This window comes from Rissa tridactyla, chromosome 2, assembly GCF_028500815.1.
Source record: "Rissa tridactyla isolate bRisTri1 chromosome 2, bRisTri1.patW.cur.20221130, whole genome shotgun sequence".
NCBI lineage: Eukaryota > Metazoa > Chordata > Aves > Charadriiformes > Laridae > Rissa > Rissa tridactyla.
In genome coordinates this window covers 46,108,320-46,122,948 of record NC_071467.1, presented here as the reverse complement: position 1 = coordinate 46,122,948, position 14,629 = coordinate 46,108,320, and the positions used below count along the sequence as shown (strand labels likewise).

The 14,629-nt window shown below is 42.7% G+C and overlaps 1 protein-coding gene across 2 annotated transcripts in view; it reads left to right on the top strand.

Annotated features, from left to right (window-relative positions):
• The window catches only part of LOC128906259 (chloride channel protein C-like), a 140,404-nt gene that overhangs the window by 42,877 nt on the left and 82,898 nt on the right, over nucleotides 1–14,629 (top strand). For both annotated transcript variants that reach the window (XM_054193279.1, XM_054193277.1), the window contains one exon: nucleotides 3,113–3,279. In XM_054193279.1, the coding sequence (XP_054049254.1) occupies nucleotides 3,113–3,279 (167 nt within the window). The remainder of the gene's footprint in view (nucleotides 1–3,112; nucleotides 3,280–14,629) is intronic.

Genomic DNA, 14,629 nt, shown 5'->3' with positions numbered 1-14,629 from the left:
TATGTTTATATAAGATGACTTGAATTTATCGCGGTTCTTGGATTAACTTGTGCTTCCTTGATTTTTATCAAGATACCCTAAGGAGAGCATTGCTGCTGCATTGCCATCATCCTTGTCATTAGGGGACTTAGGTTTTAGCTACAGGTTTTGGGCAGGTTTTGATGAATTCTTCCTTTTTCTTCTGCGCCAAGAGCATCATACTTTTTCTTCTTCTTACATGAGTGACTGCATCTTTTGTGTGTGAATCTTTCTTTGTTGCAGTTCCCTTACCCAGCAATTTCTTATTTGATCTCTGGAGTTTATTTTTGTATTTGATAGACTTTTATAGCTAATAAATATTATCCCACAACTTGAGAACCCCCAGTAAGAAAGAAATAAGGTTTTCTGTAGTTTTCCAAATACTTGGATGTGAAATCAAATCAGTTTCTTAATAAAACTTTTGCTTTAGGCTGGGCTTCATGAATAACTTGATTTATAATTACTGGTCAGCTTCATCTTATCTTAAGGTATCACAATGGGTTAAATTTTCATGCAAAATTTTCTTGAAATTTTTTAAATTATTTTATCTGGTTTCCATGCTTTTGTATAGTTGATTTCTAAGTCATCTGCAGATTCGCTTTTATGGTTTTTGCTCTAGTACTGCCTATTTCCAAGAAAATTTCATATCACAAAAATTGCCTCTCCAGTTTCCCTCTGTAGTGAGAGTTCAGGACAGCTCTATCACCTCTACTTTGGCCAAAGTTTCAATTTAATTCCATACAAAAGATATTGCTCAAAATGCTTTTAACGTGTCTTTCTTTAATGACCTCAGCCATGCTAGCCTGCCAAAGATAAACAGCATTTCTGCTCGCCAGGCGTTAACTCTTGCAGGAAGTGAAGTCGGATGCCGAACCCAGAGGCACTTGCTCTCAGTGTTCAATGTGCTGCTGTAGAAAGGAGCCATCACCCTCCCCCCGAGACCCCAGCACTCAGGAGGGCTGCAGGGCTGGGGAAAAACCAGCACAAGCCTCAGAGTTTCTCAATAGCAGATGTAAAATGCTGCTGAATGTTTGTGACAATAAAGGATGAGGGCCTGGGCCAGGCCAGCTTGACTGTTCCCGCTAGAGGATGGGAGGATAGGAGGAAGGGATAAAATGGGATGAAAAACAAGGAGGGGAGCCTGGAAAGCCAGGCTCTGGTTCTTGCTTTTCTGGAGATATTCTGTATAGGTTAAAGCAATCACTTGAGAGTGTTTTTTAGAGTTTGAGTTTCAAGAGTTTTTAAATTTAGAGTTTTAGAGTGCTTTTATAGCTCTTAAGAGTGTTTTTATATTAATTTTTAATGCCTGTTTTATTCCAGAGGAGTTGCCCATAGCAAGATTCTTTAAAAAAAAAAACCCAAAAGGAATCCACAATAAAGGAGTCTCCATCTGTGTGAATGAGTTGCGGCAGATATGATGAAGCAATTCTTAAAATCCCACAGTTGCTCTTTTCCTTTCAACTGACATGTTCCTGGTGTTTTTAAATAAAACAGTTGAATACTAGGTTTAAGGAGACATTCAAAGAATGCCGTGGTGTTATTAGAAATCCCTGGCTATGTCCAAGCAGAAAGGACAGTTACATGATCCTGTGGTACACGGCTGACCGTGCCATGTGAGTCCCTTGTTGGGATATACTGTAAATCACCCTGGACATTATCTTTCCAAACGCAGAACAGAGACAGAAGGAGGGTGAAAGTATAGGCCTGGATAAATTTGCTACAGCTTATCAGGCAGAAATGTGTTTATTGGCATTCTTTGAATGTAGATTCTTGGACTACTTAACAATCTCTAGCTAATGAGGTCTATTAAATGGCAGTGTGCTGCAATTCAATTTGTCTGAATTGGAGAGAAGTTTCTGGGCCAAAGCCTCTTAGTGGTATGAGGAAAGTTTGCGTATTTAATCCCAGGGTATCTGCTAATGAATATCCCTTCTTAATAGGATGCAATGGTACGGGAAATAGTGGGAAGTGAAAGGAGGTAGCAGTTTTTACTAAAAAGTCTTATTAAGGTAGCGTAAAGAGAGTATTTCTGTGCAGTCATTTTCACCAAGAAAAAGATGTGACTTTATTGTGAGTTGGGCATAAATAGCATGAAGTGCATTCACATTACTTTGTGTATGAGGATTCACTCTGAATCCTTTATTCAAAGGCAGTTGTACTGGTGTGCTTTGTTAGGTCGCTGCCCCGGCAGCTGTTAGACATGTGCAGTCAAGGGAACTCAGCCTACCTTTGGGCAGTACCGGTGTGATGGCCGTGCCCAACTGCACAGGCAAACCCAAATAGCTGAAGGGGGATAAAGTATTAAAACATGCTACATGCTTTGCCACTCATCTGACCAAACCCTCATTACGTAGGGAGAAAGTGCAAGTGTACTTAGGAAAGGTGTTTTGGCTGAGGTACCATAACTTGTGCACGTGTTTCTCTACAACAAGCGCTGCAGTGCCACATCCGTAGATTCGTGATCGTGGGGAGAGGGGTGCCTGCACCATGCCTTCTGCTGCCGCATGTTGTTCAGCACAGTAACTGTGTGATGTTCCTGCTGCTTGATCTCCTGAGCTGGACTTATGTTAAAAGCTTCTTGTTCCCTTTTCTGGCATTCTTCAAGACAATGTTTGTACAAGGAGCTTGTTCTGTCAGGAAGCAGCAGTATGGGAAAACAATTTTATATCTCCTGAGCTCAGCAAGAAAGAAAAAATATTTGGATTTGTTTGCATTTTTTATTATTTGTCACAATGCCAAGCTATTTTAAGCAATCTGGCTACTCCATCTCTACTTACCCTCCTCTGATACTTCAAAATTATCACAAGCCACCTGAAATATGGGAATCAGATGTGAGTTTTAATGTTAAGTGCAGTGCTTCAAGCTGATAGGAACGGGAGGGGGAGCTGTCACCGCACCAGCCAAGACTCTCTGGTGGAAGTGCTGATTGATTACCCATCCCTGGGAAAGGAGGGGGAGCGCCCTTCCACTTTTAGCAGACTCAATCGCTTCCTGTTCCCTTGTGAAAGAAGTAGGTAGTCCATTGCCTGGACCATCGCCATTTTCTCCAGGTGTATGAAAAAATGGAAAGTCCCTTGTTCTCTTTTCTCCTTAGGTGGAGATCACAAATGATGTCCAGTCCTTGCTGCTGATAATGCTGGCTGTCATGGTGGCCAAGATGGTTGGTGACTTGTTCAACACATCCCTGTACAGTTCCCTCCTGAAGCTGAAACTCATTCCCTACTTGGACGTGGAACCTTTTGTTCATCACAGGAGAAAATGGTGAGGTCTCTTACACTGCTGATCTGTAAGTTTTCTGTGTTAAGTTCTGCACAGAGACTGTGTGGGTTCTCTGAGACCTGGATCTTGTAGGGACAGAGGACAAAAAGGAGACCCTGATCCTGAATGACATCCCCGCAGTGCAACGTGCCGTACAAATACAACAAAAGAGACTGCCTTTCTCTTCGAGTTTCTGGTAGGATCTGAATTACCACTGTCACCAGAGTCCTGAGAGCAGTAAGTGCTCTATAGTGCCTAGTGAGATGCTGTTTATTAGTGGTCCAATTGGTCCAATGGAGAATCTAGTAGAGGTTTTCACAGACAGTTGTGACTGTTTCTTGTGAGCCAATGCCGTAGAGCAAAGGAACAACAACAGGGTGTGCAGCATCCCTTATGGTGGAGTTTGCCTTAACCAACTTCTAGATTAGTAGTCTAGGATTCCTGCGTGTTTGGTACCATAAAATGACGTTTTCAGGCAACAATTCCTGCCATCCCAGGGTAGCAATTTAAGGCAGGTAGGATGAATTGTCTTCTGGAAGTGCCTCCACTGACTGTATATTAAATTAATAGCTGTAAAAAAGTATATTTTTTAACTTACATTAATCCAACCTATCCTGTGTATCTTCCAGTGCATGAGCCAGTATCAAAACCTTAAGGCTGTTTGTGGGGATTTATAACCAGTAATAAGAACCGTTTTCTCTCCTAAATGTACGTGCTAGGTCTACATTTATCTGTAGGTAGTGAGAACTCTGTACTATTGTCTTCTATAAAATTAGAAGAAATGCTGATTCTTTAAGATATTCCTGAAGAATTAATTAGATAATGTGGTGAAGAAATACAAGTGAAAAATAATTTATTTATTTACTATAGAAAGACTTTTTGTTTTTCTCAAGGCATATTTGTGTGGTATATATCTACAACCAAAGCTATTTGCAGGACATTAGTTGACATTTCTCCCAGTATTAAGGTCTACTGGACGATCTTTTAGTTTCAAATGACCCTGTAGAAGAATAAAATATTGGTGACTTGTTCTGTCCACACTTTATAACTTTCTTCCAAATGTAGCCATATCTGAAAGTTTTTAACAGGCACATTGAATGCTGGGTATAATCTAACTGCATTTGACATGAGAGGAAAAAGAGCCAGCAATGTGGTAGGAGGAAATAAAAACAATCTGTGACATTATGGATGACTTCTATATGTACCATGGCAGATAAAACAGAGAGGAAGAAGTCATAAAATTTCCCATGGTATTCCAGTTAGACGACAAGTCCGTGGTAAGAATTATAGCTACTTTCCTGGTTCAGAGTGAGGTCCTATTCATTTGAAGGACAAATACATGTATATTTTCATATATATAAAATTTCATTTCCCTCCCACTCCTTTCCCTTTCCTCTCCAGGATCATTAAAGAAAGTTTCTGGATAACTTGGTCACAGAATATACTGATACTCTAAAGCAAAATACATAGTATCACAACTTGGTAAAGATTTTATAGGTAGACACTTTACAGACTGCCAAGTTTTAGTCTAAATCCTCTTAGACACAGTCTGAATAGGCTGATACACATCTGAACTGGCAGATGGAGTTGCTAAGCTGCTCTCCATCGTATTTGAGAAGTCCTTGGCAGTCAGGTGAAGTCCCCAGTGACTGGAAAAAAAGGGAAACATCACACCCATTTTTTAAAAGGGTAAAAAGGAGGACCCTGGGAACTACCAACCAGTCAGCCTCACCTCTCTGCCTGGTAAGGTCATAAAACAGATCCTCCTGGAAGCTACGTTAAGGTATATGGAAGGCAGAGAGGTGATTAAAGACAGCCAATCTGACTTCACATAGGGTAAATCATGCCTGAGTAATCTAGTGGCCTTCTACTGTAGAATGACTGCATCAGTGGACAAGGGAAGAGCTATGGACGTCGTCTACTTGGACTTCTGTAAGTCCTTTGATACAGTCACGCGCAACATTATTGTTGCTAAATTGGAGAAAGATATGGGTTTGATGGATGGACTATTCGACAGATAAGGAATTAGCTGGATGCCCACATCCAAAGAGTTGCAGTCAATGTCTCAGTGTCCCAATGGAGATCAATAACAAGTGGTGTCTCTCAGGGGTCCATGTTGGGACTGGTACTGCTCAATGTCTTTATTAATGATGTAGACAGTGGGATTGCACCCTCAGCAAGTTTGCGGATGACACCAAGCTGAGTAGTGCAGTTGAAGGAAAGGATGCCATCCAGAGGGACCTTGACCAGCTTGAGGAGTGGGCCATTGTGAACCTCATGAAGTTTAACCCAGTTGCGCCTGGGTCGGGACAATCACCAATATCAGTACAGACAGTGTAATGAATGGATTGAGAGCAGCCCTGTGGAGAAGTACTTGGAGATATCGGTAGATGAAAAATTATATATGAGGTGGCAATGCGTAATGGCAGCCCAGAAAGCCAATCGTATCCTGGGCTACATCAAAAGAAGCACAACCAGCAGGTCGAGGAAGGTGATTCTCCCCCTCTACTGTGCTCTCATGAGACCTCACTTAGAGTACTACATCCAGCTCTGGGGTCCCCAGTACAAGAAAAACACGGACCTTTTAGAGCAGGTCCAGAGGAGGGCCACGAAAATGATCAGAGGGCTGGAGCACCTCTCCTGTGAAGAAAGGCTGAGAGAGTTGGGGTTGTTCAGCCTGCAGAAGAGAAGGCTCTGGGGAGACCTAATTGCAGCTTTTCAATACTTAAAGGGAGTTTATAGGAAAGAAAGAGAGTTTTTACCAGAGCCTATAGTGATAGGACACAGGACAAAAGAAGGTAGGTTTAGATTGGACATAAGGAATGAATTTTTTACGATGAAGATGGTGAAACACTGGAACGGGTTGCCATGAGAAGTTGTGGATGCCCCATCCCTGGAAGCATTCAAGGTCATGCTGGATGGGGCTTTGAGCAACCTGTTCTAGTGGAAGATGTCCCTGCCCACAGCTGGGCTGTTAGAACTAGGTGATTTCCAAAGGTTCCTTCCAACCCAGACCGTTCTCATGGTTCTGTGATTCTATGGCACCGGACCATTTCTTGGTCTCTGCAGCATACTTCTGGGATGCTCTGTTACCTTGTTATCTCCTCAAAGAAATGAACCTTCACCATTCAGCCACTTTAGACCTCCAGGGCTTGGACTGATCCCTAGATCTGTCTTATAGCTTAGGCATTCCAAACCCTGAATATTGACTCAAGGGAACTCTGGATTTATAATTTGCCTCTTAAAGTCAAAAACGTCATAATTGAAACAAATTACAAAGCCCAACATGGAGTCTTTATAAGAATTCTAAACCCAAGATCCTATTACTTTACCTAGCATGAGAAATACACAGATTAACGCAAGACAGTTAAAAAAAATAGTCTCTGTACATATTTCCTTATCTTTGCTTCCTCATCACCTCTGAGCATCCTTGAAACTTGAGTCAAAATTCTACAAAAAGGTGCCTGGCCATGGCTTTTCTTTACATGTATTTTCCCTGCAGACCAAGATTTCTCATTTGTTTTCTCTCTGACTGGCCGATGCTGTGGAGCCTGCCTATCTGCTTCTCTAGTCTTTCTTTTATCTCAGAGTGACCACCCAGAGTATGTGAGGCTCTGCTGCTTTTAAGTTCCACTTATTTGCTACACTTTGGGAGTATTTTTTATCTTCAGATGCCTATACCCAGATGTCATTTTGCGCAGGCTATCCTATTCCTCTGGTTGTGTCAGATGGGTTGAGGGTTTGCAACCGCATTATTGCTGCTCTGGAAAAGTGTAGGCGGCACAGTTACATGTGTGGCAGGTTCTACAACCTCTTTGTTCCATATTAATTACTCTGTAAGATCGCAAATGTATAAACTATGCATTTCTGGATTCCCCAAATCGTAACAGGGACAGAGGTCGGCTGTGTAGGAACTGGTAGCTAGCATGTGTTTATAAATAGGTGATAAATTGTATTTGTGTACGCAGCGTGAAAGACTTGGATAACTAACAGCTTGCTTAAGCCACACAAATTGGAATCCTTCAAATGAAATGGAAAAGCCTTTGGAAAACAGCGGCTGGTTGGTAGCAGGGAGGAAAAAGGAGAAACTGAAGAGAACGCATGTTTTTAGGTCCTCGGCACTCGTAGTGTTAGAGAGACAGTGCATGTCTTCTCTTTCCCAGTTCTTTATCAGTGCTAAGGATGAAAAGACCTGTGTTTGACCATTTGTCAATTCCCCTTCCAGGGCTGGATAGCGTCCCTAGGGGGAAGATATGTTAGACACTGAACTGAAAAGAGAAAATAGCCTTTACATGAACAAGGAGGGGGTGGGGTGGTGTTAAAGCCCAGATCCAGAAAAGAATTTAAATCCTAACTGCTGTGGAAATCAGTGGGTACATTAAGAAGCTAAGTTACGTACATGCTCACTATGAAGACATCTCTGTAAATACTGCTCTATGTGAAACTGGTGGAAGCGAGACCTAGATCCTCAGTGGTATTTCACTACCTAATTTGTATTTAGGCGCTGGCATCTCTGGATGCTTTTATTCCTGTGGAGCAGAGAGGCTTGAGATTTGAGTTTTCTTAATACTCATTATTTTTTTGGAACCTCATTGATCACCCTGCCTGTTGTATTCTGTGCCTTGGTTGATAATGCTCCAAACACAGCTGTATCTAGTACAGGGCTGCTACGGTGCACCGTGATTTCCAGCTACATTGCACACCACTGTAAACACCCCCCTTATAAAATCTGGTTCACTGGAACACTCCAAGCTGCTGGCTGCCAGGGAATGTTCTTTAATGAGGGTAAGGAGTACTTGAACACATCTACGACTTGGCAACCCTTCCTGCTTTTTATAAGCTACTATACACTTCAGAGAGAAAATATCTTAGAGGCTACTTTTTAATGGGACAAGTTTACTTAAGAGCTGAGTGGAGCTGGTGCCAGTAGTTCTGTTTTGTTCTAGCTTAATATTAGCCTTGTCAAAGTTCGTATAGCGTCTCTTGGGTGTTTCTGTATTGCATACCATATAAAGCTGTTTTGGGGAGGGAAGAATTTTGGCTGGAATATATATTATAGTGGTCTCATTATATTTTCTTAAAGTGTATCAGAGGTGGCCCTATATTAAAGATCCATGGAGCAAGGTTGATTTTTTTTGTTTCTCCCTTCTCGTTTTGCCTTAGCCCACACCGCAGACATTGGATCCAGAATTTGAGACAACCTGAGTTTGAGGGTTATTTGGGATCCAAGGTCCTGGTTATAAAATTTGTGGTAATTAGCAAACTTTTTAGATGAGGCTTTGGATTTTGAAAATCACCAGACTTTGCGGAGGGAGGAAGGTGTTTTTGGTTTGGGCCTAGACTAGCAGCTACTACACTGAAAGATTCCTTACCCGTCTTGCTGACACAGGTGTTCATTCAAAGACATCTTACCAAGACGCGCGTGGTGCATCCCGTCTCACTTCTTTGAGCAAGAAGCCGGCGTGTTTCATGGCTGCTCAGCACTTTCATCCTGAGAGGCATCATTAGGGGGTGGACTTGGCAATGTTTTCACATCAGAGGGCATCCAGCCTGTCTTTTGTAGAGTGTTTGCGGTGGAAGCTGGATCCTTTTCTGGCTGCACAAAGGAAAAAGGGAGCTGCTGTAACAAGGCCACGCTTTGTCTGGGGAGAACCCAGGGTGCTACAGAAAAGGTGGAGGAAAGGTGTTGAGATGTGGGTGAGATTTATTAAAATTACATTTGGGCTTTAAGTTGCCTCTATGTCAGGCTAAGAAAACATGGCAAAGAACTGTTTTTAGTCCCATTTTTTTGCCTATTCTCCTGTGCTGGGTTTTGAGTTTAGTGTGATCCCATTACCTGAGCAGCAACTGTACGGAGCCATAAATGGTGTTGACCCCCTGACAAAAATGCTATGGCAGAGCCAGATGTCGCTTTATGCGTGTGGAAGAACAGCAGCATGGCCTTGCCTTGTTTTTAACGCGGGATTGGTGGTGCCCACGTGGGATGGCTGAAAGGACTTATTGCTCCCTCCTGCCCCTGCACCAGCTCCCGCAGATCTCTGTTGGGAAGTCCGGCGTGTCTCCCTTCACAATCCTTTTAACCTGGGAAGAGGCTGATCCTCACTTGCTTCACTGTGCTCAGGCCTTCATACCGTGCTTGGCTCCAAATTATCCAGGACTGCTCCTAAAAAAAAAAAAAAAGAGGGAAAGACTTGGTGCACGTGAATCTGTGTGAAGAAGGTTGTCTTAATCCAAACATGAAACGTGGTGAACTTCCAGCTGGGCAGAGTTACTGCGGTACATTAACCTCAATACTTACCTTGTTGATGCATTTTTTGCTCTGTCACAGGTGGTGATGAACTTAGCTGTGCAGTTTTCAGGAGATCTGATTATCTCCCCTTAAAGGATTTTGGGGAAAAACACGACTCAGTGACATTGAGTGATCTACAGAAATGACCTAACGGGCCTCTTCAGCCTTAATCTTCAGAGACACAGTTTTCTTAGAATTTTTTAATGTTAAATTTCACCCAAAATTTCAAAATTCAGTATGAAGTGATTTCAGTGTCAAAATCAGAATAATGTCTCTTAGGGAAAAAGTCAATGCAAACAGCATAATCATATTAATATAAGTCTTCATGTGAGATAGGAAGAGGTCGGCTATATGGAGGGACGCAGGAGACTGGGGGGGGATGGCTGTTCTGGTTTTGGGTCTGCCCCATTTCTTTATGTTGCTTTGGCCAAACCAATTTATTTTTCAATCTTCTCAGTTACAGAAAGAAAATAGTGCCTATGTACCTTATGTGGCTTTCAGCGTCTGTTGTCTTTGCGAGTATTGTCAAGTTCTTAAACGAAAGGCCTTATGTAAAGGCAAAATTTCTTGTGAACTCTAGAAGATGATTTTCGACCTGCTCTAATTTTGACTGTTTAATGAAGCTACTACCTAAAGGTACTACATGAATCAAAATGACTTTATTTCTTTAGATTGGTAAAACGATATAAAAAGATGCCCAAGATTCTGGTTGCATTACTGTTTATTTTTAGAGCGGAATCTGAACAAATAAAGCAAATTAAACTTCCCATGCTACAATAAATACCAGCAGATATAACCCTTCCTCCAACCTAAAATAAACCTTTCCCACCCTTAGCCGTTCCCTTTCCTAAAATGTCCAGGATGAGAGCTGGAGCTGGCGCTGTGCCCTCAAGGTTAGGAGCTGCAGGCTTACCCGGAGCAGTGGATGAGGGGAGCAAGTGTGGAGCTGGCCGAGAGGAGGGCTGCCAGCGATTGGGCCACCAGCACCCTCCTTCCCGAGAAAGGGCTGGAGGCGAGTAAAAGCTCACTGCTGACCCACTGCACTTGGAACTGTGTTGGTAGTTGACTGCAGTCCTCATAACCAAGCGTATACAATAGAAGCACGAGTACAGAAAAATAATGACAAGGAGAGCGAAGACGAGCCAACAAGCTGCCTGATTGAAATCCTTCGAGAAGCCTGTAAATACATTAATGTTTACACAGGGCCTGTATATTTGCACAATTACCTTTCCATGAGCCCAAAATGTTTTACACTGGAACGTTTTCAGGCTCTAAGAAACTATATTTTCTGATATGGCTGAAAACTGCAGGCTCAGCCCCATTTTTTCCCCCGGATTCTCTCCCATCCCTGAATATGCAAAATGTAAACGGCAAGTTCTACCAAGATTACATGTTGATTGTGATCACAGTGTGCTAGGAAGAAAACATTTTGAGTTTACAAGTGATTGTTATACGGTCAGTTATCAGATGCAGCTACGTGATATGCTTTTATTATAATTCAGAAGTGGTGAGAAAAATGGCTTTCCTGTAGTGAGATTTTTTTAAAGAGAAACAAACTTAGAAGAAGTTTGAAAGACTGATCTGGTGCAGTTGGTCAAAACCTGACGGAGAAAGTTTGGAGGCATGAACAGGTGGATCATATCTAGTGAGTGTTGAAGCAGTTATCCTGTTCCTGTGCCTTCTGCTACAAGGCACTTCTCTTACCTGTCCAAAGCAAGGTCCCTGTTAGAGTGTGAATGGGACTGTCCTGGGCTTGGCAAACCTGCTGCAAGCATTGGGCATGCTGTGACAATGGATAGGAACTCAACATCAGGTTCTGCTTCTTGCTGTAAGGTCCATTGTGAATCAGCTGTAAGGTCCACAGTGAGTGTAACACAGATCCCGCAGCACATGGAGAAGTCTTTCCACAGCTGTCTCTGTTGCCGCTGCAGTCTGCCTGATGTTGAGGGAGGGATAACAAATCCACCCTGACTTTTGCTGTGTTTTCCATTTCTGGGGAGTCCCATGAAACCAAAAGAAGTGACTTCTGCACACTTTCCACAGCAGGAAAGGCGCTGAAACAGCATCTGGAACTAATCACCTGTGTTTCACAGCTCACTGGTGGGCAGCGAGCGAGCCACTCCGGCTCCTACAGGCCCTTACGTAAAACATGCACACAGCGACTTTTCAGCTGCGGCAAACTTGAAACGGCTTCTGCTGGCCCAGCCAGGAGGAGACTGCCTGGCATTTGGCTCACCTGGCAGGACAGGCTGCCTGTGCGGGTACCACCGCAGCCTTCAGATGTGGTAGCACGCAGGTGGAGCATGCACACACACCCACACACACACCCAGGGAAATCGCATCCAGCCATTATATGGGGTATTCCACTAATTGGTTAAGTCTGCTCCAGCGTCTGGCCACCATTTGGCAGATACTGACAGTTTCCACTTAAAGCCAGCCAACCTCACCGGAAAGCCAGCTGTGCCGGCAGAGCGGCCGATCTCATGAAGATGTCACTGAACCACTGTTTGAACTCATTCAAGAAAGGGTGGGTTTGACTCGAAGCGGGCTGAAATCCCCTGGGGGTCTTTGGTGGATATGGGAATACAGACATCCGTTTATGTAAGAATTACACCTCGGTGTTCCCGAGTTACTCATGAGGATATCATCTTCATTCTGGAGCTGGGGACTGCTTCCGAGTTCACCTAAAGCTGCAAGGGATTCTCTTTGCTGTTCACATATACATTACTTCTTCCCTTCCTGTGAGTGTTGCTACAGCCTCATAAATATTAGTAGCTTGTCATAGTGGTTGTCATAATGGAAAGAGTTATTTATTTACAAAGAGGAAACAGATGGCACAAAACACTTCAATGAATTTCAGCATGTTTGAGAAATGAAATACCCCTTTAAAAATAATACCAGTTTTGTGAAGCCACTAAGTGCTATTTCACACAGTCACAAGGGAGGTTTGTTCTTCAATACACTGGGTGTACACAGAGCCACAGCAGAAATGAGGCAAAAAAAGGGCACAGAATGGAGTAGTTTTATGAAAGGCTATAAAGCCATGAGCATAGTTTTATTAGCTGCTGCCATTCAATACACAGAGTTGTGACAGCAGGTGAATGGGAGATGAAAGCTGCAGCAGATGGAAGGAGCCTGAAGAAGCTGAGTCTTGGTGTTGGGGATAAGGAAGGAAAGAAAGCAAGTCAGACACAGAAAATCCCTTCCCAGAAATTCGGTTGTGTATCTTGACCGTGTAGATAGATGACCACTCATTTTCTGGAAGAGCAGATAAGTCATACCAGTGTTTGTGATCTTATTTTTAACTGGGATCTAAGTACAAGCATATTCTCCGCTTGTAGTGGTGGGTCCTTGCTATAAAGTCATAACTGAGGAAAAAAACCTGTGGTGCACGTGAAAGGTACTTAGAGTGCAGGGGGGTTAGTTAAAGAAGTATTTTTTTAAAATGATGATTATATGTAGAAAGTTGTAGCTTACAGTTTTTTATGAAAAATTAATTATGGTTCCCAATGTGCTTGTGGCGTAAGAAATGATCTAGCTTTGGTTTAGGAATGGGAATGCTGAAGTTTGAGGGGTTAAATGCCTTTCCTAAGGAAGTTGATTGTACAGCTGTAAGAAGTGCCTTTGCTTGAAATCCTAGTTATAAGTGTCAAAAACTTCTATTTACTAGACTGGGAACAGGGTATAACCTGTATCTCCACATAATCAACGTTATGTTTTAATAACCTGACTACACTTTTCCACTAGAAAAATCCCTGATTCTCAGAGGGACTGAGCAATTTGAAATCTTTTCATATTTTTTTCCCCATCCATATTACTTTAGTTTACTCATTTTGTAATCTGTTAGACCTAAATCTCCATACCTCATTTTGACTAAAAGGTCATCTGATAATCTGTGTCTGATTATTAAAACATATATTGCTGTCACTGTCCATTCCCAAACATTTTAAAGCCAGCATTTTTAATATACTAGTCGGTGCTTTCTTGGACCAGGCAGAGCGGAAAAGCGAAGGTGGCTGGTACAGTCCATGAGGGTGGAGGCCCTGAATGAAGCTTTTATAAAAACTGTCTCATAGGAGCTTTCCTCTCCTCTTTCCAGTTTGGATTAGGTTTTTTGGCATACATTTGCAAGAAACTCATCATGTCATTGCATTCAAACTGCAAGAGCCAGCTTAGTATTTTGTGAATTTCCCTTGGAAATTGCTCTGCAATGATCTATCCAAAGAACATGCGTTTCCCCGTTTGTTTGGTTATAAGCAAGATCACGAGGTATTTACTTGCTTCTCTCACTTTATTCCTATGGAAGTTTGTTTGAAACACTTCTTTGCTGCTTTGAATTTAAATAGCTTGTACTGGTGTCATTTTGAGAAATTACTTTTTTTGCCTCTGGTTGGTTATAATGCCAGGGCAGATGGATTTAACACAAGCTTAACACTTTTTTTTCTTCCTTTTTTTTTTTTTTCCCTTCCCCCGGAAAAGATTCCTACAGGCTCAGATAATAATTTGGAAAATACAAGGATAGCTGAATCATTCCCATTCTGAATACAGTAATAATAAGTAGTATGTCCATCGGGGTTAACCCATTAGACATCAAGATGGCTAATCTGTCTTTGGATCTTTCTCTCTGTGCGTGTTTATACACATTCATGTGTGTTCTCTGTAGAGCCGGGTAGGCGTTGCTGGTGGGGGTCCTCCTTTCCTGACCATTCAGCTGAGCATCCTCAGTGGGGGGGGTGTTTGCTTCAGGCCCCCTGAGAGCCTGAGTGCTGCACCATCCCCCGTGTCTTGGAGATCTTGGAGGTTAGGGTTCAGATCACCCATGCCTGAGGTGAGAACCCATTTCGGATCTCCCACATTTCAACGAAATGTAGTCTCCTACAGGTCGTGTCTGTTGGATGCCACTCCTCAATGGCCATGGTGCAGTGCCTTGTGATGGACTCACAGAGCTGTCAATATGCCCATAAAGGCTGAGAGCAGGTGCGTGCCAGGCAGCTGCTTGTTGGACTAAGATATTTCCACACATACTACTACTCATGTGGGGAAATGCATGGTTCTGAATAGAGA